Below are 24,931 nucleotides of genomic sequence, written 5' to 3'. Positions count from 1 at the left end.
TCTCGGTCGAGTTAATCCTGGAAGGAAATGAAACATGTTAAACAACGTTCAATAGAGCGAAATACCTACAGGACTGAAACACCGATTGGCCGATTTTGTTCCACATTTCGGATGACCGCAGACCCTTTCACACACGTCCGAAGTTTCACTTAACAATACAGTTCATTTTTTATTGTAAATCCCTCGCTTCGCATCATCGTACTTCACTCACTTGTCCGCGTCGTCGTGCCGTTGTTTTGTTCCGTCCACCCGGTTCTCGACGTGCCTATTCCTTGGATGCCATCATCTGTATCAGATTGCCGGAGAACTTTTCGATTCGTCTCAGCTCCGACAGGACCTCTGTTTTGTACTGTACGCATTTGGCATTATCGGTCAGCTTTAGCAACACAGCTCCCCGGTTGTGCGTGTACTTCATCGTAAACCGACACTGGCACGGATTGGCCATGTACATATTCTCGGCCGCAATCTCGAAATCTTCCCAAGACTTTACGAACACCATGGTTCTGTGTGGATGTGGAGTGTTTCCCTATTTCCTAGCGCTACAGCACGCGATCACGAATATTGCGGATACTACGGCACAGGTTCCGGCAGGACACGTTTTATCTCGCGTTTCTGTTTTCCTGGCTAATTGTTCGTAGATTTCGTATTTCCAGTGTATGTGTATGTTGTGGCGTGTACTGTCAAATTTGAAGCCACACAAAACGTCATCAATCGTGGCGGTCCGCTATTCAGCGCAGCTGTCAACACTCGCTGAACTTGTGTGCACACCTTGGGCGAGTTTAGAAAATAAAATGTGTGCGTTGTGAAAAGGCACGCAGCTGTTTGCAATCTGCTCTAGCACTTGAATAAATTCAATTTTATGCTAAAAGAGCTTTATCGGCCCTCATGGCGATTGAAACCGATAATTTCCTTTTCGAATTTCCCGCTACCCTGTTTTGTATTCTCTCTTCACCTTGGTCAGGCTGGCGTAAACAAACAATTTCAAGATCATCTTCACGCAACGGGACAGGGAAGAGAGCAAAAAAAAGGTGCTAACGACTCATGTGGCGTGTCCTACTTCTTCGCGATCAATCGCTTGCTACGGCGGTGATGGCAGCTAGGTAATACAAGGCAGCAATCGGTTCCATTACTCGAAAACGGCTGTGACTGCAGTTCACGCGCTTCAATCAATCGAAGGAAGGAAGGCTCTAGCCAACGAACACTGCACCATGTTCCCGTGGTTCGATATTCGGTCGATCAATCTGATCAACTTTCTATTCGTCAACCTGATCGTAACAGTGGTGGTGCTCGGTGGACTGTTGGCAACCATCGAGAAGCATCTGCCAACAGCGATCCGGCAGACGTTCCGCTACGGCAAGCACGCCCTGAAAGGCACACCGGATCGTTTGGTCTCGTTGCTGGAGGTCCCGAAGGCATGGTTCAAACACTTTTACATCTTTGCTGCTCTATGGGCGCTGGCCGGACTTGGCGTGATGATGGAAACCTACATGACGGGTAAACCAGCTCCCGACTACGTGATAGCGTTCCTCGACACGATGGCCACCAATAGGCGTATGGTGCGCACGACCCCGACCGAAACGCTGATTGCCATGACGTTGATCACGATGCAATGCTTACGACGGTTCTACGAAACCTGGTTCGTGCAGGTGTTTTCCAGCAAGCTGAAGATCAACCTGTCCGCGTACCTCGTCGGATACATACACTACTTCGGCACGATCGTGGCGATCCTTTCGCAGGCAGAAGGATTCACCCGCACCGGGCCCGTCTCACTCCCGACCAATGGGTATCGGTTTGAGGTCACCGTACCGCTCGGCCTGGCGATCGGTGTGTTTTACTACGCCTGGTACCACCAGTATCGATCGAACGTAATCCTCGCGAACCTGCGCAAGGATAAAGCTGGCAAGGTGGTGAGCCAGAAGCATAGTCTACCGACCGGTGACTATTTTGAGGTCGTTTCCTCGCCCCACATGTTCTTCGAGATCGTGATGTACGTGGTGCTGTTCGGGGTGTTGCGTCGGAATAGCTCGATGGCGTACGTGTTGCTGTGGGTCGTGTCGAATCAGCTGATGAACTCGTGGCTTACGCACCAGTGGTACGTGGAAAACTTCCCCAACTATCCGAAGCAAAGGAAAGCACTGGTTCCTTACATTTTGTGAGTTGGAAAATGGGTGTAATACCCATTCGCTAACGCATTCCGGGTGCTGGGGTAATTCGGGAGAAAACGGGTACGATCTAACGCGGCTCAAATGGTGCTACACATTACTAATTACGCTTTATTTATTGCATTCAACAATTGCCCAGTCGAATAAAATGTGGTTTTTCTATTGCCAAAATGTGCATTGTATCCTTTTTTGTATTAAAAACAGTACCACCAATCTTCAAAATTTACCTGTGGGAAATAACAAATAATTGTGAAACAAATGTTGACCAAATCTGTTGTATTCAGCGGGCCCAGTGTGCATTGCTTTCATTAAACGCCAGCACGCGGCGCCACCGTACACACACCGTGAAAGAATTTCGGTCTGCATCAATTGATTAGATGTGTGTTGTGCTTCTTGACGCGCTCGGCGAAACGATCCAAATTGATTGCGGTTTTGCAAACGAATTTCGTGATTAAAATCCTCACCCGACACGATTCTCGGCAGTGTTTAACGAATCGGGCGTGCAGAAGGCTTGTTTGTTTGATTCAAACGCAAAGTTGCTCGTGAAACTTGTTGTGATAAGACAGTGAAAACAGCAGCAGCAGCAGCGCACAGGCAGGCAATAATGGTTTGGGGGTTTGTTACTTGCGGCCCGAACGAGGCCTTGGTGGTATCAGGTACGGACGAAATCAACGCTTTACTTGCTCTCCCTATTTGTCCTTAACCCCCCAAAAAACTCCATCGAATCACATGTGGTGGCGTCAAAAAGACGGCCAACCCCATCCCGTTGATGGAATCCCCCCTTCCCCGGTGGATGGGCGGACGAAGGAAGGAAAAGATGTGGCCGGGCGGTGGTGTTTTGTTGGTGCATGCGTCTAAGCGGAGAAGCGTACCAAAGCAAAGCGGAGTGACATCATTCTAATGTTGACCGGTCCCCGTTCTGTATGGGGTGGTGAAATCCCATCACCCTCGACGCATTTTGGTGGTGTTTTTTTTACGACCGAGCATCTCGTACTGCGAATATGATTTGAATAGAAAGACAATGTTCTTGCGTACGGTGCGATGCCCGAAATAACCGGTGGTTAAGAAATATCTAAAAGACCGTGCACCTATCATTAACACTTTTCAACACTTGTATGGCCTCGGAGCGACTTTTTGAAAAGCGTCCACCAGCAACGGCGGGAAGTTTAATCTGCACTTTTGACCGTGGGCTACCCACCACAGCAAAACGGGAAACTTGCGCTTGCATACAGTAGTGGAAAATCGATACGAAAGAAAAAGGAACAGTAGGCCGCTGTATTTGTTCCTGGTGCCCGCCTGCTTAGTTTCTTTTTTCATTTTTTCCATTAAGGCATAAAATAAACATCGCAGCAAAACACACTTCACATAATACAGACACACACACATAGAGAGAGAGAGGGAGAGAGAGAGATGAAATATAAAAATACATTTCTCCCGACATTGGTCGCGCGCGCACTTCGGTGGGTGAAAAAGGCTTGCCACGGTCGGTGGAATGGGAAATGTTGGAAAGCGGTGTGTGTGTGGCTGTGTGTCTGTCCTATGTTTAGTGGTGTCTATTATCTATCGGTGTCCTAAAAGTGTCACGAGGATGTATCGATTTTTGCCTCATCCTTTCCCATTCTCCAGTACAGCGTGGTTTGTGTGGCCCATCGCTCTCCCTTCCTTTTTTGTTGTTTTCCGCTTCCGGCCGGCCCAATCCTACCCCTTTGCCTTAGAAAATAAATTACGCCAGTCCTAGCGTCGTCGGGTGCACCGGTGGCCAAAGAGATGCGCTTGCGGTTGGTCGGAACCTATGCCAACACAGTTTGCTTGCTGTTTGAAAGTAGCATGTTTACCAACGGTTAACGTAAAACTTCAACCTTCAAATGATGAAGCAAACCCGATATTGGCGCAGTAATAACCAAAGGCTTTAATGGGCTAGAAGGAAAAAGGAAAACAACCATAAACTCCAGCTCCAAAGCATTTTATTGGGAAAACGCTTGAAAGTTGTGTCTATATTAAGAGTAACGATGTAGCTAAGGTATACAAAAAATAATGCTTCCATTATGTATGTATGCTGGTCAGATTCCATCCATCAGCCTCCATTTTTTCACTCGTCTCCTTGCCAACGAACGATAAGTTGCTTTCGCAACTCTACTTCCGCCAATGGTTACTAGGTTAATTGATATGGATTTTTCCCCCGCTTCACAGGATGCTGCCACATGAAGCCACTGCTGGTTCCCGGTGGACGGGCATTCGTTTGGCCATCGATTCAACAAGTGCAAAGGTAATGCAAACATCCATACTTCCCCGACAAGCTCCTCAAAATAAAAGGCTTATGCTTTATGTATACTTTATACGTAGATAAGAGCGCTTATAATAGCTTATCGGGTAGTATCGGTATTTTTGCTTTGTATGCTGCTGTATAACAACACAACACGTGATTTATGTTTGCAGAATCTCACTCAACACCATGACACTGCAGGTGGAAAGCCCGACCGTGTACACCAGCCAGGGTGTACCGATTTCCGTCACCGGGATCGCGCAAGTAAAAATCCAGGGCCAGAACGAAGATATGCTGCTGACGGCGTGCGAACAGTTTCTCGGCAAATCGGAAACCGAAATTCAGCACATTGCGCTGGTAACGCTCGAAGGCCATCAGCGCGCAATTATGGGCTCGATGACGGTCGAGGAGATCTACAAGGATCGTAAAAAGTTCTCGAAACAGGTGTTCGAGGTCGCGTCATCCGATCTGGTAAACATGGGTATTACTGTCGTGTCCTACACGCTCAAGGACATTCGCGACGAAGAGGTAAGAGAAGAAGCCAAATGGCGCGTACATCCTCATACTGATACTGATCGGCTTAAGCGAACCACCCCAAACAAACCGCCCAACCCCCCGCCCCCTACCCCCAGACCCACCCTCGCTCCCCCCGTTTCCCATTGGCCAACCGAAGCCAAAGGATTCTTCTCTATCATTCTACCACCGACACACCAACGTTCGTCCAAAATTCGAGAGTTGTGGCAATAGTTCCCACGGCCATGAAACGACTCATACAAGTTCTGTTACGCATAGTGTTACGAGGAGGAGAACTACTTTCTATTTTTCATCGTTTCTTTCGCCTCCACTTATCGTCAACACGATAACAAGAGTTGAAACCCCCCTCCCTATCTCTTACTACTTTCACTTTCACGCTATCCACGTTCTCACACTTTTTCACATCTACTTTACTAAGTTTTCTATCTTCTTTCTATCCTATCTTTCTACCTATATGTATATCGACTCCTTCTGTAACTCTTGGTTCTTACTCATCACTCTCAGTAGTTTGTAGAAGCGTACGAATTTTGAAAGCTCTATTATAGTATTTAATTCGGCCGAAGCTCCTGAGGATACTACAATGGGTCTGAGTGTTTCATGCCGGGTGCGCCTATTGTTCTTTGCTCGCATTGACGGATGAAGCGATTTGTAACGTCAACACGATTTTCCGGATCAGGATCATTGATGTACTATGTGATAAAAAATTGATTTAATGTTTGTTCCTTTGTTTCATTTCATTCTTATGTTCCAAGACTGACGGGTCTGGTAGGGTAAGAATTTTGTTTACTTTTCAAAATTGTTCAAAAATACTCCTGAATGCTCGATAACGCTCGCGAAGGGAAATTAGTGGTTAAGATTCACTTCACCTGCTGTAGTTGAAGCGGCTCTCGTTAATATTGGTTCTTTTGCTTCATTTCATTTTTATATTTTCCAAGTATAACGGGTCTAACAGGGTAAGAAGTTCCGTACCATACTTATCGTGTTGTCGAGATGTCGATAACACTCGATGTTACATTTAGAAGCTAACCCTGTGCTGGCGAATGATGAATATTTTCAACCTTCTATTAACAAAGAAACGGTTTAGATCAGTATGCGCATTGCGGTTGCAGAACTAACAGACCACGGAAATCCCGCGCGCGCCACATTAGGCTTTTCTCCTTACTCCCACCACTTTTGTTCAACAGTCGCCAAATAGATTGCGCATATGTTAAGCTAAAACGTTGATAAGTTTATGCTTTACGCTTACACATATAATGATTTTAATTGGTTTTTAGTTCGTTTACCATTTACCACTACTACTACTACTACTACTTCTACTAATCTATCAGTAACCGACACCACATTTCCCTTGATCCTCATGGTACATAGGTCAGCCACAATATCAGTCCAACCAGACGAACACTTTGTCCTCCTATCATAGAACGAATCCTTTCTGGGTGCGCGCTCTCTCGCTATCTCTCCATCTCTCTGTCTGCTGTGCGCTAGCGCTACCATGGCCCAACCACCCCAATTCTTAGCCGCCGTGCTGTGCTGTGTGGTCTCTAGCCGTATCCTCCGTTTTCATTGGTTCTCTCTGTTTCTTTTCTTCTTTTGTCTTTTTATCGTGTACCTCTCTTTAACCCGCTAACGAATAAAATAACAATGTGTTTTGATAATGTAAAGGGTGCTAAGGTATGTTAACTCTCAACTCTCGACCTGCATTTGTTTGTCTTTCTTGAGTTTGTTCCTTCTGGACAAGAACCATGCGTTCGATTTATTGTTTCTTCCCACCAGTTTCAGACATTCACCATGTACTGTTTTGTTTTGTGTTTATCGCCCACATACTTATAATGATAATACTGATCACACACAACACTCTCTAGCTGCCTTGCCTAGTGTATAACACACAGCAGCCGAGCTACACACTCTCTCACTCGATTAAAAACACCCCTCATACAACGGTTTTACACCGAGAGGACATTAGAACAACTCGCCTCCGTATTGCTGTGTGAAAGCCTGCACCTCTCTAGCTTCAGTAAACCACCATTTTGATCCGTTTTACTCAGCTCTTGTACCAACAAAACACACACTCGTTGAATATTTACAACACTTAAAATACACACATGAGCTACTACTTCATCTCTTAAACGCTCTGTCGGTTTTCAATCAAGCAAATCCACCCGTTCCCCACCCGCCCAGTAGAGTATGTTGGACAATAATTGTGCTGTACATTCCTTTCTTTTCGGTTTAAGGATTTTATTTTTAAACACTTTTAAAGGATTAAAATGCTCTTTCGTTCTTTCTCCTTTCTATATGTTTGTATTGTATTGTGTACATATTGACAAGCCGTAACACACGTGTGGTTGGTTCACGAGAACCGGCAGGGAAATTGGCTAGAAGCGTTGTGAATGCCACAATATGCCGATCAAACGAACAGACAGGCTCACGCAAAAGTGGGATAACATCTTTTTAAATAGATTTCCCTTTTATTTCGGCATGGCTGCTGCCGCTTTTCCTATAATGCGCAGAGATTCGAGTAACTAATCCTTACTGATAGATGCTTTTTGCTTTGTGCTTTCGGCCAACCGTTTCCATGTGAGTTTCGTTTCGAATTTGCTTATGCGCCTTGCAAGTATGCAATCAGTAGAACGCTTGCTTAAAGAGTTGTTCGGTGGGATACTCTATGTTAAAGTAGGCCATGTGCGGTAATCAAACAAGATCGGCGCATTGCATAGCGACCAGGTGTTGGTAGTTGGCAGTGGAATAAGCTCTAACTCTCACTCAATTAACCAAAGTTTGGCGCTCTGTGGTATCCGCAACAATCACTCGGCCAATTCCATTCGAATCGTTAACATCCAATTGCTTTAATATTTTTTCCCGTGTTCCCCCAAGCTTACACTGTCACGTAGCTCTTTACTCGAATCGCTTTCGCATTCCATTTCCCTCGGATCGTTCGGATAGAAACGCGGGTGAATTTCTATCATAAGCGAGCGCGGGCTCCCCTTAACAGCGTGATACTAACGTCTGTGTGCGTGTGTGTGTGTATGTGTGTGCGTGTGCGTAAATACATTTGGTTTAATCACTGTTTGTTATATGATTTACGATCGTCTTCCGTTTAGAGAGAGGAACATTATATAGTGCGCAATATGTTTGATTTTTAGCATTTTTCCCCCTCACAAGTGGCGCCATTCATGCCGTGGCGTCTCCACCCTCGGATGCTTTGAACGAGCCGACTAAAGCTAATCGTGTTTTGTGGACCCTTGTCCCTTCTTTCCATTCTTTTCCGGCAAAACACACACACACACACACACAGGGCTATCTGAAAAGTCTCGGTATGGCCCGTACGGCGGAAGTGAAGCGTGATGCGCGAATCGGCGAGGCGGAAGCTCGCTGCGACGCGACCATCAAGGAAGCGATCGCGGAGGAACAGCGGATGGCGGCCCGGTTCCTGAACGATACCGAGATCGCGAAGGCCCAGCGCGATTTCGAGCTGAAGAAGGCCGTGTACGACGTGGAGGTGCAGACGAAGAAGGCCGAAGCGGAGATGGCGTACGAGCTGCAGGCGGCCAAGACCAAGCAGCGCATCAAGGAGGAACAGATGCAGATTAAGGTGGTCGAACGTACGCAGGAGATCGCGGTGCAGGAGCAGGAAATGCAGCGTCGCGAGCGCGAACTCGAAGCGACCATCCGCCGGCCGGCCGAGGCGGAGAAGTACAAGCTGGAAAAGTTGGCCGAAGCTAACAAGCAGCGTGTCATACTGGAGGCCGAAGCAGAGGCAGAAGCGGTTAGTATTGGAAAAGTGGCTTGCAACGGGCCCGGGTTTTTGTTTTTCTTACGACGCTCGGTTCCATTACAGATAAAGGTACGTGGTGAGGCGGAAGCGTTTGCCATTGCGGCTAAATCGAAGGCCGAAGCGGAACAGATGGCCAAGAAGGCCGAAGCCTGGAGAGAGTACCGTGAGGCGGCGATGGTGGACATGCTGCTCGATACATTGCCCAAGGTACGATGGAGGCGTTACGGACACTCGAGGTGTATGACCCTCGTATTCACGTATTACATTGTCCCGTTTTCCGTTGCAGGTTGCGGCTGAAGTTGCGGCACCATTGTCGCAGGCGAAGAAGATCACGATGGTGTCTAGCGGCAACGGTGAGGTCGGTGCTGTGAAGCTGACCGGTGAAGTGTTACAGATCGTGAACAAGATTCCGGATCTGGTCAAATCGATCACCGGCGTTGATATTTCGCGGGTAAATCAAAACCATAAGTACATCTAAACATCCCCCTCACACCACCCGAGGCCAAACCAAAGCTCAATCACACACACACACAAACCCACAAACATACCTCTTCAGCAGCGTACACATTACACATTCACATCGAGTACATCGCAAAACAATTCACGGCACCACATCATATCATCATTCTCAGCATCGCACACAAGCTTTATGGACAAACAATTGGAATCGCTTTCCAAACTCCAAACGCTCTTACATTGGCCAATTAGTTAGGTAGAAACTTGTGTTAACAGAAAAACAAGTCACGAAAGACCATTAGACCAACTAGTCGCTAGAATAGAACAAAGATTGGTAGAATCGCGCAGGCACCAAAAAAGGTCCTAACAAATTAATCTGGGTTTTTGATTTTGCTGGTAGTGTTGTCCCTCATCGTTCATTCGCCTTCCATTCGTGTATTCCTTGTTTGCCCCCTGCCTTCCCCATTAGTCTTATCTATTATTTCCGTTTGTTGCAGGCAGTATTTGATCTCCCATCTACCGAAGTGATGATGGAATTACACCCCGAAGTGATAGTATAAGCTTTAGTTGATGTTACCATAGATAGATAGATTTATGTTATGTTACCTTCTTTTACATTAGTTGTTGTTTAATTGTATTGGGTTTGTAGGTTTTTATTTTTTGATTATCCTTTTGGTCACATTAGTGATCGATGCGAATTACGCAAAGTATTCTCTTCTCTACCAACAACACTCTTCCACCGACTATTGACCACTTCTACAGTATAGTAATCGTAAGAATCGAAACAAACGCGCAACACAACGCTTGAGTCAACCTCTCTATCTAAGTCTATCGTTTACTGCCTATCGGAAGTCGGAAGATCATTCAATCGTGTGAGTTCCTCTCAGACAGCAGTAACTATGTTTCGTTAGAGTAGCGTGCGTTAGTTAGATCTTTTAGTTGAAAATTATTTTCTATTTTCTAATTCTATTTACGCTAGAGGCTCGTTATATCTTTGTGTTGCCGAATTAGTTCAGCCTCATTGTTGCTTAAGTGTGACACAAATTTTGACAGAGTATATGATTTGCTCTGCTCCAACTGTCGGAGGCTAATTAAATTTTATCAATCGGAAAACATCCATCCTTCCTACACCTGTACACTCCTACACACAGGAACTCACTAATCAATGAACCGCACACACACACATACAACCCCCACACACGATCATCGAAATTCGCTCCGTGCTGCTGCGCTGTCCCATTGATCTTAAAACGCTTTTTATACAAACAGAAAAAAAAACTCTTTTTGTTATCATCACACCGTTTTGTTGTGTTAATTGTTAAGCTTCCCTAATGATAAAACCAAACCCGCTCTTATTTTTCTAGTCCGTACACGCTGGTTAAGTGAGATCGAACGAGCAAGATTACGATTATACAAAGGACAGTGCTTCCGCTGTTCCCCTTTCACACTGTTTTGCATAACGTGGAGAAGAAGGACTCAGACTCACACACATACACACACAAAATACATCGTCCCGCGCGGTGAGCGGAACCTCTGCGACGAACCCAAGAACCATGTAGCAGACCAAAGCCATAGCAAAAGGGCCAGAACGGTGCGAGGCCCCCGCGGATGTTAATGTTTGTATTCTGTGTGTTTAATCGTTTTCTGATATTTAACATGAAACTCGATGTTCTTCTGCCGGTCCGGACGTGCGGTGTGTTACATTTAGTTTTTCCCCATTTAGTTTTTCCCTCAACACGCTTCAAAAGTGCGTACGGTTTCCGTTGACCGTGCATCCGTGCAAAGAGATGTTGCATATGCTGTACAAGTTTAAGTTGGTTATGTTACTATGTTCTTTCAAAGGTAAAGGGTACTCGTAAAGGGTTATTATTGTTGCATTTTGTTTTGTTTTTTTAAGGGACTCATTCGGAAATGCTCCACACTATCCTCCAACAAATGCCAACCCAGTGGTTAGGTTTTATAATGGTCAGATTTCGCGGGCAACCCCATCTGCAGGAGGTTAGTTAGACGTACAGGACACTCACACACCGGGTGTGGGTAACATTGTTTTTCATCACTTCTCAGTATCACTTTATCTAGTCACTGCCACAACAACTGTTTTGCACAACACTTACCACAAATCGACCGTGTGGTGTTGCACATGCCATATACTCCAATAATTTCATGTAGATCAATCATTTGTTGGATGGAAGATCGATCGATGGGTTAGGTGACTTGCTCCATTTATTCTGTTGATGATCGCAATCACAAAGGCCAGCTACCAGCTAGCGAAGTTTAAATTGTCCTAAAGTAGCCAGAAAAAAAACCTTTAAAAACGAAACAAAAAAACCAATGCTCTGAACCATTGTCCATCCATTGACTTGGCCTAGATGTGTGAAATCTGGTAAAATCTATATTCTAGCTAAAGAGATAGGCTTATTGCGAGCAATGCATTTTGTACGTATGAACAGCAGTCAAATAGTACGCAAAATCGTAACAAAAACACACTCTTCTCGCTATCGAAAAACGTTTTTTATTTTTATTTGAAACAATATACAAACATATATATACACGTATTATAGTAAAGAGATCGCTAAACAACGCGTATAGTTTGTCTCCGATGTTCAGCAACGTACCTTAAGCATTTTCTTCCCCGAAAGAAAACGTAAACTTCATTCACCTTGGCGCGATTATTAAACAACAATTACCAGATGAAATTGTGTGAGCACAGGTGTCTTCGGCAGGCCAAACGGCGGGTGCGATGTGCATTAAGCGTAGCAATTGTAGCGAAAATTGAAAACTTACCGCGAAATGTGAAGCAAAAAAACTAAACAGGTGGGAATACAATTTTTCGGTCCGCATGGCGCGATGGCGCGCGGTGGTGACTCCAAGATGCGAAAACACATAATAATATAAAGATATACATATATTTTGTAACGTAATTTGCTTTTTGCGTGTCACGAACGTTCGAATGTGTATAACAACAAATTGCAAGCAAACCCGAACACGGTGGAGAAATAAAATCGTAATACTGTGAAAATAAAACCGAAACCCCCGTTTTAAGCACGACATTCGAAACACGGTCGGTGTTGAACAAATATCGAATTGGGACTCAACCGCCTGCTTATGCATTTTGAAATTTGAAAACAAACAGCTGTCACTTCACCGATGACAGTTCGCGATGAGCGTTGTTTTGGCGGAAAATAGACGGTAAACAATCGGCCGTTCGTGTTTGCCGGTGTTGCAGCATTAAAATCAAACACGGTGCATCGAACATGGCTCAATACAGGTAAGAAATACCAGAGAACTTTCTGTGATGTGAGCATCCGTTCGTTAATACCCTTCCAACAATACGCACACTTTACGAAGGAACAATGAAAGGAAAAAGGTGTACTCGGATGAGTTGAACAGATCGATTGTGCGCTTGCTGGTGGAGAATATCGACACGTTCTGCAACGAGATGGAGCGGTGGGAAAAAGTGGCCGAAGATTTGCTGGTATAGAGCTACAAGCGACAGCACACTTATTGCTCGGTCAGTAATGATTGCCGGTTTTATTTCCCTCGCCACAGTTGGAGACCAATGAGAACATTCCGTGGAGTCAGCTGCGAAACCATTACCGGCAGCAGATAGTGTGCCACCTGAGGGAGTACCTGACGGACCAGCACACCATTAACCTGCTGCAGTACCCGTTCCTAGAGACGGTGTACAAATTCCGCGTCTTGTTCGAGTACACAGCGCTGGTGCAAAAAGATCCGGCGATCGTGGCACGCAACAAGCTGCTAGTAAAGTACGCGCTAGATCCACGGTACGACGAGCAGGTGGTCAAAGTGTTCAAGCGCTACAGCATGCCGGGAATGCCGAATCGAGTGTGGATCAATGTGAACGATCCAGCGTACGAGTTGGCGGTTCGATGGCAAACGTTTCTGCTCAAACTGCCGAACGTTCGAAATCGTATCACGGTCCGAATGTGCATCGGTTCGTGGATCGCTATGCTGCCAGATTACTGCCAACAGTCGAAGGAGCAGCAACCAGCATCACCAGAAGCCGGTGACGATTCATTAACGGAGGACCCATCAGCGTCATCGTCGGCCATACTGCTGGATGACGTTCGCGTGCGAATAGAGGTAAGGGCGGTGTGGTCAGCACTGACGGTGGCATGGCCCGTATGGCGGCATCATACTTTTTGTGTTTCTTTCTTCTCATAAACAGGACTGTACCGCTCCGATGCAAGCCACCTTCTCGGCGTCACATCTGTTAAGCATGGAATCGACGCAGTTTAATGCAGTGCTAGAGGAGATGGAACGAATTCACCACGAGGTAACGCTCGGATGGAAAATGAATCTGACTGAAACCACACGATAAATAAGACCGCTGCTGAATGAATTGTTTTCTACGATTTCCAGGCCGATCCAATCGTCCAAGAGTTACGGGACGATGAAATCGTAATGGATGGTAACGCCGAACCGCCAGCGGTAGTATCGACATCGGAGCAGAATAGTCGACAGAACAAGTTTAAAACCCTATTCGCTTTTTGTTTCAGGCCCTTGAGCACCAACAAGCCCCGCCGTCGAATGTGCGATGCTACGTGCCCGATGTGAGTACAATGAAGCATTCTAAAGACTGAAGACCAGATCATTTACTTTGCAACTTAATTTTGTATTATTACTGGTAATTCCTTCAGAGCGTGTTTGAGTCGGACTCGGAAGACGATGGAGCAGATGAAGCAGAAGATCCACACGAAATGGTGAGTGGGATTTTGAGCATTGGTCTTTTTAAGCAAACGTCAGGATAACTTAAAACGGGGTCCTATACCCCTCTGAATACTGCACTATTAAGTGACTTTTGGCGAATGTATCGGCTCTCCGAAGATGCCCCAAAAGCTCCTGAGCTCGATTACTAACGAAAACCAAATGTGAATTACTGCTTGGAGGCAATGGATGAGCTCGATCGACTTATTTAATCTTTTTGAATTCAAAATTTTAACTTAGGCTGTTCAGCAGCAGCACCAGGAGGTTCCTTCATCGAGCGTAGCTCCACGGACCCGATGCTACGTGCCCGACGTGAGTACAATGAAGCATTCCGAAGACTGTAAAACATACAATTGATTTACACCAATTCCTTTTGTTTTGCTACCGGCAATACTTTCAGAACGTGTTTGAGTCGGACTCGGAAGAAGAGGTAGCAGATGAGGCCGAAGAGCGGCAAGAAGTGGTGAGTAGGACGTGCATATTGAACAATTCAGAGGTAACCGACGTTTGTACGATTTTTATGAGCAAAAGCCACAGAATAACAGTGCCCCAAAAGTATATTATTCCTTTAAACTGTGGTGGAGTAATGTTCCTGAGCTCGATTACTAACGAAAACCAAATCTGGATTGCATCTTGGAGGTGCATTTAATCTGTTTCAATTCAAAATTTTATTTTAGCCTATTCAGCAGCAGCAGCAGCAGGAGGTACCTCCATCGAACGTAGCTCCACGGACCCGATGCTATGTGCCCGATGTGAGTACAATGAAGCATTAAAAAGACTGAAGACCAGATCCTAGCTTTACACCTTACTTCTGTTTTGTTATTGGTAATTCCTTCAGAGCGTGTTTGAGTCGGACTCGGAAGAAGATGTAGCAGATGAGGACGAAGAGCGGCATGAAATGGTGAGTGGGACGTGCATATTTCGTCCAGAGGTAACCGTCTTTTTTATTAAATAATTTGAGCGTGGTTATTTTTTTAGTAAAAGTTTAGTTAAATTAAAATGGGGTTATTTACCCCTCTGATAAATTGCACTATAAAGTGACTGATCGTCATAGTAACGGCTCTAGGATTAACCAAAATGCAAATCTCAATAACATCTTGAAGGTACATTTTATGTGTTTGAATTTCAAATTTAATTTTAGTCTGTTCAGCCACAGCAACAGCAGCAGCAACAGCAGCCGTCGCAAGCACCTCCATCGAACGAGTTTCGCCACCACATACCGGATGTAAGTCCGATCTAACCCGAATATTAAGAAAAACAGCCACAACGCTAATTCAACGCTTTTGATTAACTTTCAGAGCGTGGATTCCGAACAAGAGCCACATGAAGAGCAGAATGAAATCGTGAGTGTTTTGGGTTGGTTTCTAAACCGATGGAAGGGGGATTTACTCTGTGCAGTTCACTAACCGATGAAAGACAATTTGAAGCTTGAACGAATAACATAATACATGTAATTTACTTCTTCCTACAAAAATCTAAACGTATCAGCAGAGGTCTAGCACGTCCAGCGACACGGATTCCGTTACAACTGTGATATTCAACTACGGGTCCACGATTTGGATTGTAAGCGAGCAAGTCCCATGGGGTGTAGATCGGTAAAGGTGAATTTGTCGTTTCCTATTATCTTTTTAGTCAGACAACTCAGGTGATCAGCTGCAGCAGGCAGCTGAACTAGGACTAGCAGCAGACTTGCGGGACGTGGACGATGGAATGCTACCAGCCACAGCCACAGTCTTATTCGAACCCGCGGAAGGAGACCTGCCGGCCAATGTTCAAACCGTACCATCTGTTGAGAAACCCCAACTCGACCCAGCCCGAGACACGCCGGAACCGTCCATTCCACCTGTTGTACGGCAGCCAAATCATCTAGACAGGGAACACCTCTCTCACCTTGATTTGGTGTTCGGTCCTCATCTCCGAAGGAAACGTCACGTTTACGATGCTCTGCGGGTTTGGGTGCCATGTTTGTTTGCCAAATCGATGCCCTGCGAGGAAGCGCAAGTGTCGTTCGATACCAAACTGTCGCTGCTACGGTTGCTTGCGACGGATATCAATGTAATTCTTAGCCCGACGGCTTCAATCGCTACCGTGGCGCCAATTATGTGCCGCATCTTGTATGGTGTTTACGATGGTTTGTAGAGCCTTTGTACTATGCAAATATTAAAATAAAGGAATTCTCCTCTAACGTTATTTGTAAAAAGGTGTGTTCTTCACGCTTGTTCTTTTTATTGAATACGATATTACATTCTACGGCGCGACATTATCGAGAATCGTTATAAGCCCACAGGCGATCCGCGCGCCGACCGTATCCTCCTCGCCCTGGAACGAGATCGGATTGTTGATGGACAGGTCCGGAAACCGGTAGATCTCGGACGGTTTCTCGTGTACCACGATCGAGCGGCCCACGATGCCAGCGAACCCGAACAGATTGATGTACGGGCTGTGGAAATCGATCATCGCGTTACCGTCCTCCTTTACCTCGATGTTGCCAATCTGTGTGGAAGGTCATCGGCTGTTTAGTAATCACACTCACTTCCATACCGCCCAGTAGCCTCTGGGGTTCGAACCGTTTCCATGACTACCGCTACTTACGATGCTGCTGCGAAAGTGTGGCCCGGTCGATTTGCATCCCTCGCGCATATCGCCGAACGCGTGTACGTGGACCGCGTGCTTCCCCACCGGCAGGCCGGTAACGTTGATGGCCGTCTGGACGTGGCCCGGAGCGAACTGGCGGAAGGAAATCGTTCCCATGATCTGCTGCTCCGGATTGTCCGCAACCAGTGTTGCGCCCGCCTTCCACGATGGTTCCGGCTAAGCGAAGGTAAGCAAACAATGGAGCAAATGAAGTGAGGAATGTTTTATGGCCATCATCACCGAGCATCAAGAATTGATTAGCAAGCCACAGCAAACACACTAAAAGTCACATTTACATTCGATGGTGGCCGCCATCTTCGTACGATCGTTCCCACGCAACGCATGTGCGTAGATGGCCACTCGTACACGCACACGCACGCACGTGCCTTGATTTGCACACGATGATTATGGCGTGTTTGTAGGTTGTTTACCGGATTAATTACTTTAGCCGAGAGTGAAGCAGTGAGCAGTGAAGTGAGATTTGCCCGCCATTTTAATTTACACGATGTTAGGGCTCTTTGGACAGCCCAAGCCCAGGCCAAGCAACTTCCGAGCAATTGTCCATATGATACGGTCGGATGTCCTTTTGCCTGGTCAGGATGTGCACCAACGGAATGCTCCCGTGTTCGTGCTTAACCCTACAAAATGATTCTGTGAATTCTGTCTCTCTAGCCACAGCCGTTGGGTGGGAGTGCCTCACGAACCCCATTTTCTTTGCTCAATTTTTGGTTTGGCTGATCGTCATACAAGATCACTCATTTTTTTTATAAGACATCTTGTACTGCGGCTTCGGCACGAACGATCAAATTTACTTTCACTTCACACTTTTTCAATAGCAAGGATAGCAACTTACTCTGGGAAGGATTTCAAACCCACGGAATCCTCGCGGCCCTAGTGGAATCCCGCTGGCAGTACCGCCCGGCCCCAGCCCAACCGTTGGATCGATAAACTCCACATCGTCCGTAAGCTGGCCCGGGACCAACTGCAGTCCACAGAAGGCTACGACTCCAAACACGATTGTCGCCGACGGCACCATGGTTGGACAGTACAAAACGGGGATTTCGGAACCTCGGCTCGGAACTACTCCGCGAAAGATACACTCACATCCACTACCTGTTCGCAACTAATCAGCCCCGAGCCGCGGGTGGCAAGATTTATTGTGATTAGAACGCATCGTGCGTGAGTTTGATGGGAGAAACGCATCCAATGCCTTCGCCTCCAACAGCCGGAATTGGAAAGGTCGTTCCGCGCCGGGGGTAAATGGAAATGCTCGCTGGTAATTAGCGGGGATTATAGACAGATTGACGAGAACAATGCTGCTGCAACAACCCCCCGGGGGGCGTAAGTTGTTGCGTACGCCGAAGTTGTTGCGAAATGGCGGCTCACATTGGTCGGGTTGATGCATGTCGCCAGTCTGACTCGTTCGATCGGGACGAAATTGATGAAAATATCAGAAGAATGGTCCCAACTAGGAGCATCAGGAGAATCTCAATTCGAGCTGGGTGTTTTTGTAAGTAGGTGCAAGAGATAACGCTGCCACGGTACCGTATGATTAGCGCAGTGAAACCTCGCGCCATGATTGCATGTTTGCGCAATGAGTCAAGTCAGCGAGAAAACCTCTAATGAAGGAGTTTTTCCGTCTCACGGCATACGGCTGTCTCTTTAGGTCATCGGTTACGGATGATGGATGATAGCTCATGCACGTTGCGTAGAATGGCGGTACACAGCAGAAGGGTTGCCCTTTGTTTCCTCTCCACCCTAACAGCGCACTTGACCCACAGAACGGGAGTGTTGGACCGGTAAATGGAGGTGGGTCAGTTGATTTTGCTCGCCGTGTTACAGATATTACCTGGATTCCTGTTATTCCATAACTGATGAGAGGTCGTGCCCAGTTTTGGTGGATGCCTATTAGCTCGGGTGAAAAAATTCTGAAGCATACATAAACAAACAAACCGCATCAGCTGGTTCTGGTTCACACAGCCCCTCAAGCTCAGCGAACAAGCTCCGGGACATCCTTGGTAATGCTTGGTTAGAGGATGATTCCCAGCCAGCAATTATCAAAATTATATCCCGCAGGACCGAACAGACGTAAATAGAGACTACCCGATCGCGCATAAAAGTCGGTTCCTTACCGGGCAGGCATCTTCAATAGTTCGCAAGTCCTCGCGAGAGAGACTCAAGTCACCACCATGAGTCGGATTCTTCAACCACAACCTTCAGCGTGGTTAGTTTTCCTGATCATAGTGCACACTGGAAGTGGAGTGTCAGCAAACATTCCTCCATCGCCTACTGTGCTCGATCAGCGTTTAGCTGCGGTTCGGGATCTTCTAGTACATCTGGACCGCTCGCGGCAGCTGCTAGTGCTGACCTGCTGGTCACCTGCCGTTCGTTATGCCCTGTGGCAAACTGTTCGCGAAGCTACCGGTGCCGCCCGTTTTGTTCGATTTGCCGCAGTGGACGAACATCAGCTTCCCTGGCACGATCGAGACCAGCATCAAATCGTGACTGTGGTTGATCTATCCTGTCCCGGGACTGATTCGCTGCTCGAATCGGCAACTCAACTGCTGTACTACCGTGTGCGTTGGATTGTCCTGCAAAGCGCGCTTGAAGCGGGAACCGCCAAAGGTTGGAAGAACTGTACCGAATACCCGTTGCTCGAACGACTTCCGCTGCTGATAAGCAATGAGCTGTTTTACTACTGCACTGACCCCAGTACGGGACGCCACCTGGTGCGGCAACTGTATCGACTGTCCGCGGGAACCTCCTCTCCTCCGGGACCGGTGTACGAGGAGTTTGGTGTTTGGGAGTCGCAGTCGGGAATTCGCGTGGCGCCCCCCACCGTACGGCCGCCGGTAACATCGGTTAGGAGGCAAAACTTTCAACAGTTCCAGCTCCGTGCCTCGCTCGTTGTTCTGCACAACGAAACGCTCAACCATCTGGACGATCTTCAGTGAGTACGAGTGGGACGGATCGGGAGACAATAATGTAACGATTCGTATTTTGTTCTTCCCAGCGATAAGCACATCGATACGATCTCCCGTGTGAATTATCAGCTCACGAAATCGGTCGCACACGCGCTGAATGCAACGGTCCGATTTAGCATCGTGGACAGCTGGGGCTATCGGGACCCGCACACCGATCGCTTCAACGGTATGGTCGGCGAGCTGCAGAGCGATCTTGCCGATCTGGGCGGAACGTCCATGTTTTTCACCCAGGATCGCATCAAGACGGTCGATTTCCTGTCGATGACCACATCGACGCGCGCCAGCTTCGTGTTTCGCGCACCCAAGCTGTCCTTTACCGATAACGTGTTTGTGCTGCCGTTCGACCAGTACGTCTGGTACTGTACGGTCAGCTTCATTCTGCTGTCCGGGCTGCTCTTGCTGGTGGTGTTGCGTACCGAGCGTCGGTACAAGGTGAGCGCCGGTGGAGACAACAGCACCAGCACCGCAACCGGACTGTCCGATACGCTGCTGAACGTGTTCGGTACGACCTGCCAGCAGGGATCGTTTATTGAACCGAAGACGGCACCGTCGCGATGCCTCATACTGCTCTGCCTGGTGGTGCTGATGTTCCTGTACGCCAGCTATTCGGCCAACATTGTCGCGCTGATTCAGTCGCCCTCGACGAAGATACAAACGCTGGAGGACTTGCTGGCGTCTAGGTTGAAAACGGGCGCGGAAGATACGGTTTACAATCGGTATTACTTTCGGGTACGTTCCTAGCTCCTGGTAGGGACCTAGCAAGCCACATAAACTGTTCCCCTTCAACCCCCACACGCAGCACGAAACGGAACCGATCCGGAAGGCGCTGTACGAGCGGAAGATGCGGAACAAGGATGGGACGGAAAATTTTCTTCCCCTAGCACAGGGCGTCGAGCTCGTGCGGCAGGGCCACTACGCGTTCCACGTCGAGAAAGGTGTCGGCTACAAGCTGATCAGCGAAACGTTTCAGGAGGAGGAAAAGTGTGGCCTACAGGAGGTGGAATATCTGAAGGTCATCGAACCGTACTATGCGGTGCAGAAGAACAGCTCGTTCCGCGAGCCGGTACGTATCAATCTGTTTAAGCTGCGCGAGTTTGGTGTACAGGGCCGGGAAAATACGCTCCTGTACACGAAGAAGCCACGCTGCGTCGGTGGCAGTAGCTTCATTCCCGTGTCGATCGTTGATGTGTGGCCCGCTCTGGTAACGCTTGGCTGGGGCTACTTTCTCACCATAACGATGCTGCTCGGTGAACAGCTTTGGGTGCGTGTGCGCGTTCGGATACTGCCGGCCGAAGGGTACTTTCAGCAGTAGAAGCAATAGGGCGCTCATTTTAATCCTACTTAATGTATATTATTGTATGTGATTCCATGTAAATAACAGCCTGCCTGATCTCGCCTTCTCGCCTTTGTGGCGACGTTCTGCCGGGCCTGTTCAGTTCAATTGCGCTAAAGGCACTCAGACCGCCCACCCAATATCGTTCGTTCGTTATACGTACACTACATCGGTCGTAAAAGTAAAAGTACAACATTCAGGCGCTTCTTCATCATCCGAATAAAACAAGCACATAGCATCACAAATTCACATTTTGGCATGTTACACCGCTTACGCAATAGAGAGAGAGAGAGAGGGAGAGTATCTAATGATGCTTCAGGAAATCTTTGCGCGTAATTATGCCCCGCACACGATTCTCCGACGACACCACGACGAGATGGCGCAAACCCAGAGCCCGGAACAGCTGGAAGATGCGAGGCACCGATGTGCCTTCCTCGACGCTGTACGGTGACGGGTTCATAAACATTTCCATATTGACCGAGAATTTGCCGCTCCGTTTATGTGCGTTCACGTGTAGATCCTGGGGGGGAAAATAAAACGTACAGCATGAGAAATTCGGTTCGGTTCGGTAAGGCGAGAGTGGTAGAGAGCGCTCTACCTCAACGGCGGGATAGCGAGGATACGCGTCACGAAACGCTTCGATGCTGACGGTTGACTCCCAGAAGCTGCTCGATTCTTGGTAGTAGCTGTGCTTCAGTATCACCACCAGCTGCGAGCGAAGGATCAATCCGATGAGACGACCGTTAACGCGCGATCCCTGCAAAGTTCCAGCAATATGCCGCGTTAGACACAACCAATTTTGAGACAACGTAGGTCGGGAAAGGAAAAACGGGGCGCTCACATCGTCACCATCCTCCACCACGGGGAATCCATTGTGGGACGTGTTTTTCAGTATGTCCATCAGATATTGAACCTTCTCCTCGAGCCGTACGCACACGACCGGTCGGGCCATAATGTGGTGGGCCGAGAGATTCTGATACTCCGGCTCGACGTGCCACGGCAGCATGGGGACGCGCGATGCCTGTATCTGGATGTCGTAGATGCCCTCGTTGAAGTAATCGCCGCTCCATTTGGCCGTCATCAGTGTTAGTATGATGGGCAGGATGAAGCCAATGTTGCCCGTCGTTTCCAGCAGGATCACGCTCAAGCTAAGCGTCATTCGAACAACGCCGCCTAGCTGGGCGGCTGCTCCAATCAGCGCGTACTTCCCGGGCGACACAAAGGCCTGCAGTGGAAGGGCACTACTTATCCATCGCTATCGTACGAAAGCCGCAGCCAATACTTACGCTCGAGGCGGGAAACGCGAGAACCGTAAAGGAGGCAAGCAAGCGTCCCCAGGCAGCTCCGATCAGTAGGGTGGGAATGAAAATGCCCAGCGATACGCTCAGCCCGTACGTCACGCACGACAGCGGATAGTAGATCAGCACAAACGCCGCCAGCGTGAGGATTTTGTGCGAACCAGGTGGATCGTGGAACAGTGCCTTAACCGTTGCTTCGGGCGTTTGGAACCACAGGGCCGCAGCCGCATTATACTCATTATCCTGGCAGAACAGCTGCACCGGATGCTCCGTCGGATCGCGTCCCAACGGCCGGCAGTCATTGATCGTGTAGGCCATCAAACAGGCAAAGGTCGCGCCCAGCACGGCCACAAATGCCGCCTCCAGCACCTTTGCCCAGCGCGGCTTGATGGCATGCGCCCGGAACATGTTGATCCGACTGTTGACCGCATTCCACAGCGCACCAGAACAGCCGCCCAGCACACCCATCAGCATAAAGATCGGCAGCTCGAAGTACTCGAACGGGAGCGGTGCAAACTCTCCCAAATTGAACAAACCACGGTAGTGGAAGCTGCTCAGCCCGTGGTACGCCGACAGGATGAGGTTGAGCGTAAAGGAGCTGATGATCGACGCGAAAAACGTGCGCCAAATGAGACTCTGGTTCCAGAAGCTGGCTGCCTCTTCGAGCGAGAACAGAATGCCACCGATCGGTGCGCCGAAAGCGGCCGCCACACCCGCTGCCGCCCCGCCCACCACAAAGTCTCGCTTTTCGTGATCGTCCCGGAAGTGCTGCAGGATCCTCAAATCACGCCGGAAGGTGGTGCTTTTGCCTTGCGAAATGCCGGCCGCAATAACGGCACCGCTGTGTATCATCGGCCCTTCCTTTCCACCGGCTAGGCCACCGATTACGGATGTGGCCACACCGACCGCCTTCACCGCGAGCGTTTTGATGCGCACGATGCGTGGCACCTTTACACCGTTCAGGTAGCACTTCACCTGCGGAATGCCACTGCCGGCAGCAACCGGTTCCACGTACGCAACCAGCGTGGCTCCGATGACGACCGGGACGAGATTTAGCAGGGACCAGTACAGGTAGGGAATGCTAAGATCACCGCGCAGCACATTCTCGTCGACCTGGCGCTTCAGGAATCCGTACTTGAGGCGCGAAACCTCCTCGATCACGATGTTGATGCAGCAGGCAACGAGCGCCGTACAGACACCGATCTGTAGCGAAATGACCCACCGGGAGAAATCCTTCCGCACGGTGAACTTTGGTTTAATCTTCGTTTGTTCTCGGCGCCACAGCACATTTTCGCACACATCGTAATCCAAACTCTGGTGGGAAAGGAAAGAAAGAGAATGACACTATCGATTAGACATCGATCGTTAGATGAAAGGGGGGTCACGCCCCAAAGCACCTCGGTCACATCGCTGTAAGTTTGCTGCTTCATTGTGCCACCCTTAACGGCATCTCTTCAGTTCTAAGTGAAAACTTTCTTGCAAAAGTCCAGCAGCAACAGAACCGGTACGTGGTGGTACGTTATCTCGCTACAGGCTTGTGCACGCGTCAATGTCTATCGCTCGGGTGCGTACCGACGTTTCCCAATAGGGCCGCTCCTCATTTTCGCTTAACCCACTCCCGATAGGGGTTCCCGGCGATGGAAGATTATATATGCGCAGTGTAGTTCTCGTCTTGGCGAGGCTACTTAATTCTAGCTAACAATGATAACACACTGTGTATTGCGGGTGTCTTACGACTAATTGCAGTACAGATATCGCACGCGCGATGTATGCAAAGTGCAGCCGCGTCTTGCGTCATCCATAGTTCTAGCGCATACCTCATACTGGGAAGCTTCCTTCGAACGTCTGTTTAGGTTGAACGCAGGATCCGCGTCCGCTTCATTCGTGACGGGTATATTGAAGTCCGTCGGTTCCTGGAATGAATCAAAGAAAACGCCATTATTTCCATTGTCTCCTGCGCCGATAAACGGTCCACAAAGTTGCATTATCCTACATTTCGCCGATTTCGCCGGTGAGTGGGTACTTCTTCGCGGATGTTTTCTTCGTCACTTTCGCAATCGATTAGTCGCCTTTGGGACGACATTTTGTTTCGTGATTAAAATGTGGTCACAGTTTGGTAAAACTTTATGATAACCCGCATCGGATTTCAACTCAGCTGATGATGACTAATTCCACTGGCCCTACACTGTGAATGATGTGCTCTACAGGTCAAACAAACATTCCCACACTATCAGCACGGAAGCCGGAAAGAGAAAGAAACACAACAAAGAGATGCAGTAGTGTGTACGACATTTAGCACTGCACGGTAATGACTCGGCTCGCAACCGTATTTCAAGCTCCAGCGTTTCACTAAACACAGTACACGGATTGATTTAGGCGAGATTTCTGATTCAGCTGTTTCAGGAAACTGCAAGGCAAGCACTTTCGAAGTTTAAACATTCAAGGAGATGAGAAGAACTGCCGTGCTGCGTATTTTCGTTCGATTGCCTGTGTTGTGTTCGTTTACGGTGGAAACGTCAAATGGGATTGAGCCAATTGGTTGGACAGTGGTTACGCTTTGCATCGTTTTTGGACCATTTGCGATTTGTTTGTTATTTACACAAAATTTTGAACAAACTTTTGTACGCAACAGATTGTTTAGCCCATCTTAAAACGATTTTACACCAAATGTTTGGCGGATTTATGTTTAGGCGCAAAAGTTCGTCCCTTTTCCCTCATGCTCACCACCTTTTGAGTAAACATCGGTTCATGCTTTGCTTGAAAATTA

General features: G+C 48.0%; 7 protein-coding genes across 15 annotated transcripts; 4 read left to right on the top strand and 3 right to left on the bottom strand.

The window, feature by feature from the left end:
* Window positions 1–143: 143 nt before the first annotated feature.
* LOC118512197 (signal recognition particle 9 kDa protein) lies at window positions 144–685 on the bottom strand. The gene has a single exon (XM_036056300.1). The coding sequence runs from the start codon at window positions 497–499 to the stop codon at window positions 266–268; it is 234 nt and encodes a 77-aa protein (XP_035912193.1). The 5' UTR covers window positions 500–685; the 3' UTR covers window positions 144–265.
* A 267-nt stretch (window positions 686–952) lies between these two features.
* On the top strand, window positions 953–2,333 carry LOC118512194 (polyprenol reductase). The gene has a single exon (XM_036056296.1). The coding sequence runs from the start codon at window positions 1,209–1,211 to the stop codon at window positions 2,154–2,156; it is 948 nt and encodes a 315-aa protein (XP_035912189.1). The 5' UTR covers window positions 953–1,208; the 3' UTR covers window positions 2,157–2,333.
* A 144-nt stretch (window positions 2,334–2,477) lies between these two features.
* LOC118512192 (flotillin-1) lies at window positions 2,478–12,211 on the top strand. 7 transcript variants are annotated; one of them, XM_036056287.1, is made up of 8 exons: window positions 2,492–2,818; window positions 4,353–4,428; window positions 4,599–4,953; window positions 5,895–5,912; window positions 8,252–8,722; window positions 8,795–8,938; window positions 9,018–9,182; window positions 9,685–10,539. In XM_036056287.1, the coding sequence occupies exons 1-8, from the start codon at window positions 2,767–2,769 to the stop codon at window positions 9,745–9,747; spliced, it is 1,344 nt and encodes a 447-aa protein (XP_035912180.1). In that variant the 5' UTR covers window positions 2,492–2,766; the 3' UTR covers window positions 9,748–10,539. The 7 variants fall into 7 exon arrangements, with proteins under 7 accessions (XP_035912187.1, XP_035912182.1, XP_035912180.1 ...); XM_036056288.1 differs by lacking the exon at window positions 5,895–5,912 and adding an exon at window positions 6,622–6,630 and having other exon boundaries at window positions 2,493–2,818; XM_036056286.1 differs by lacking the exon at window positions 5,895–5,912 and adding an exon at window positions 5,712–5,729 and having other exon boundaries at window positions 2,493–2,818; window positions 9,685–10,538.
* Window positions 12,212–12,324: 113 nt separating this feature from the next.
* On the top strand, window positions 12,325–16,115 carry LOC118512191. 2 transcript variants are annotated; one of them, XM_036056284.1, is made up of 15 exons: window positions 12,325–12,455; window positions 12,536–12,662; window positions 12,737–13,291; window positions 13,377–13,484; window positions 13,571–13,639; window positions 13,708–13,761; window positions 13,849–13,911; window positions 14,156–14,227; window positions 14,316–14,378; window positions 14,593–14,667; window positions 14,754–14,816; window positions 15,057–15,140; window positions 15,214–15,258; window positions 15,404–15,478; window positions 15,548–16,115. In XM_036056284.1, the coding sequence occupies exons 1-15, from the start codon at window positions 12,442–12,444 to the stop codon at window positions 16,052–16,054; spliced, it is 1,974 nt and encodes a 657-aa protein (XP_035912177.1). In that variant the 5' UTR covers window positions 12,325–12,441; the 3' UTR covers window positions 16,055–16,115. The 2 variants fall into 2 exon arrangements, with proteins under 2 accessions (XP_035912177.1, XP_035912178.1); XM_036056285.1 differs by having other exon boundaries at window positions 15,407–15,478; window positions 15,548–16,105.
* A 22-nt stretch (window positions 16,116–16,137) lies between these two features.
* On the bottom strand, window positions 16,138–18,925 carry LOC118512195 (superoxide dismutase [Cu-Zn]). Its single transcript, XM_036056297.1, has 3 exons — window positions 17,403–18,925; window positions 16,508–16,726; window positions 16,138–16,408 (listed from the first exon to the last, which is right to left on the bottom strand). Exons 1-3 carry the CDS (start codon window positions 17,583–17,585, stop codon window positions 16,163–16,165), a joined length of 648 nt encoding a protein of 215 aa, XP_035912190.1. The 5' UTR covers window positions 17,586–18,925; the 3' UTR covers window positions 16,138–16,162.
* LOC118514272 (glutamate receptor 1-like) lies at window positions 18,739–21,047 on the top strand. Its single transcript, XM_036061013.1, has 3 exons — window positions 18,739–19,499; window positions 19,563–20,262; window positions 20,333–21,047. Exons 1-3 carry the CDS (start codon window positions 18,739–18,741, stop codon window positions 20,843–20,845), a joined length of 1,974 nt encoding a protein of 657 aa, XP_035916906.1. The 3' UTR covers window positions 20,846–21,047.
* LOC118512189 (H(+)/Cl(-) exchange transporter 7) lies at window positions 20,863–24,699 on the bottom strand. 2 transcript variants are annotated; one of them, XM_036056280.1, is made up of 6 exons: window positions 24,158–24,699; window positions 23,982–24,077; window positions 22,153–23,478; window positions 21,708–22,091; window positions 21,465–21,623; window positions 20,863–21,386 (listed from the first exon to the last, which is right to left on the bottom strand). In XM_036056280.1, exons 1-6 carry the CDS (start codon window positions 24,245–24,247, stop codon window positions 21,171–21,173), a joined length of 2,271 nt encoding a protein of 756 aa, XP_035912173.1. In that variant the 5' UTR covers window positions 24,248–24,699; the 3' UTR covers window positions 20,863–21,170. The 2 variants fall into 2 exon arrangements, with proteins under 2 accessions (XP_035912173.1, XP_035912174.1); XM_036056281.1 differs by lacking the exons at window positions 23,982–24,077; window positions 24,158–24,699 and adding an exon at window positions 23,562–23,919.
* Window positions 24,700–24,931: the final 232 nt, after the last annotated feature.

Source organism: Anopheles stephensi, chromosome 3 (assembly GCF_013141755.1).
Source record: "Anopheles stephensi strain Indian chromosome 3, UCI_ANSTEP_V1.0, whole genome shotgun sequence".
Taxonomy (NCBI): Eukaryota; Metazoa; Arthropoda; class Insecta; order Diptera; family Culicidae; genus Anopheles; species Anopheles stephensi.
The sequence above is the reverse complement of the archived record's forward strand: the minus strand, read 5'-3'. Positions and strand labels throughout refer to the sequence as shown.

What these genes read in the sequence shown, in the direction of transcription:
- LOC118512195 (XM_036056297.1), bottom strand. Translation starts at nt 17,585, where the DNA reads ATGGTGCCGTCGGCGACAATCGTGTTTGGAGTCGTAGCCTTCTGTGGA. An exon ending in GGTTTGAAATCCTTCCCAGA is followed by an intron (nt 16,727 to 17,402) that starts GTAAGTTGCTAT and finishes ACCTTCGCTTAG; the next exon opens with CCGGAACCATCGTGGAAGGC. An exon ending in CACACTTTCGCAGCAGCATC is followed by an intron (nt 16,409 to 16,507) that starts GTAAGTAGCGGT and finishes CCTTCCACACAG; the next exon opens with ATTGGCAACATCGAGGTAAA.
- LOC118512191 (XM_036056284.1), top strand. An exon ending in ACGTTCGCGTGCGAATAGAG is followed by an intron (nt 13,292 to 13,376) that starts GTAAGGGCGGTG and finishes TCTCATAAACAG; the next exon opens with GACTGTACCGCTCCGATGCA. An exon ending in ATGAAGAGCAGAATGAAATC is followed by an intron (nt 15,259 to 15,403) that starts GTGAGTGTTTTG and finishes TAAACGTATCAG; the next exon opens with CAGAGGTCTAGCACGTCCAG.
- LOC118512197 (XM_036056300.1), bottom strand. Translation starts at nt 499, where the DNA reads ATGGTGTTCGTAAAGTCTTGGGAAGATTTCGAGATTGCGGCCGAGAAT.
- LOC118512189 (XM_036056280.1), bottom strand. Translation starts at nt 24,247, where the DNA reads ATGTCGTCCCAAAGGCGACTAATCGATTGCGAAAGTGACGAAGAAAAC. An exon ending in ACCGGCGAAATCGGCGAAAT is followed by an intron (nt 24,078 to 24,157) that starts GTAGGATAATGC and finishes GATTCATTCCAG; the next exon opens with GAACCGACGGACTTCAATAT. An exon ending in TGGTGGAGGATGGTGACGAT is followed by an intron (nt 21,624 to 21,707) that starts GTGAGCGCCCCG and finishes GGAACTTTGCAG; the next exon opens with GGATCGCGCGTTAACGGTCG.
- LOC118512194 (XM_036056296.1), top strand. Translation starts at nt 1,209, where the DNA reads ATGTTCCCGTGGTTCGATATTCGGTCGATCAATCTGATCAACTTTCTA.
- LOC118512192 (XM_036056287.1), top strand. Translation starts at nt 2,767, where the DNA reads ATGGTTTGGGGGTTTGTTACTTGCGGCCCGAACGAGGCCTTGGTGGTA. An exon ending in TCGATTCAACAAGTGCAAAG is followed by an intron (nt 4,429 to 4,598) that starts GTAATGCAAACA and finishes TTATGTTTGCAG; the next exon opens with AATCTCACTCAACACCATGA. An exon ending in CCGAAGCAGAGGCAGAAGCG is followed by an intron (nt 8,723 to 8,794) that starts GTTAGTATTGGA and finishes GTTCCATTACAG; the next exon opens with ATAAAGGTACGTGGTGAGGC.
- LOC118514272 (XM_036061013.1), top strand. Translation starts at nt 18,739, where the DNA reads ATGAGTCGGATTCTTCAACCACAACCTTCAGCGTGGTTAGTTTTCCTG. An exon ending in AACCATCTGGACGATCTTCA is followed by an intron (nt 19,500 to 19,562) that starts GTGAGTACGAGT and finishes TGTTCTTCCCAG; the next exon opens with CGATAAGCACATCGATACGA. An exon ending in ACAATCGGTATTACTTTCGG is followed by an intron (nt 20,263 to 20,332) that starts GTACGTTCCTAG and finishes CCCCACACGCAG; the next exon opens with CACGAAACGGAACCGATCCG.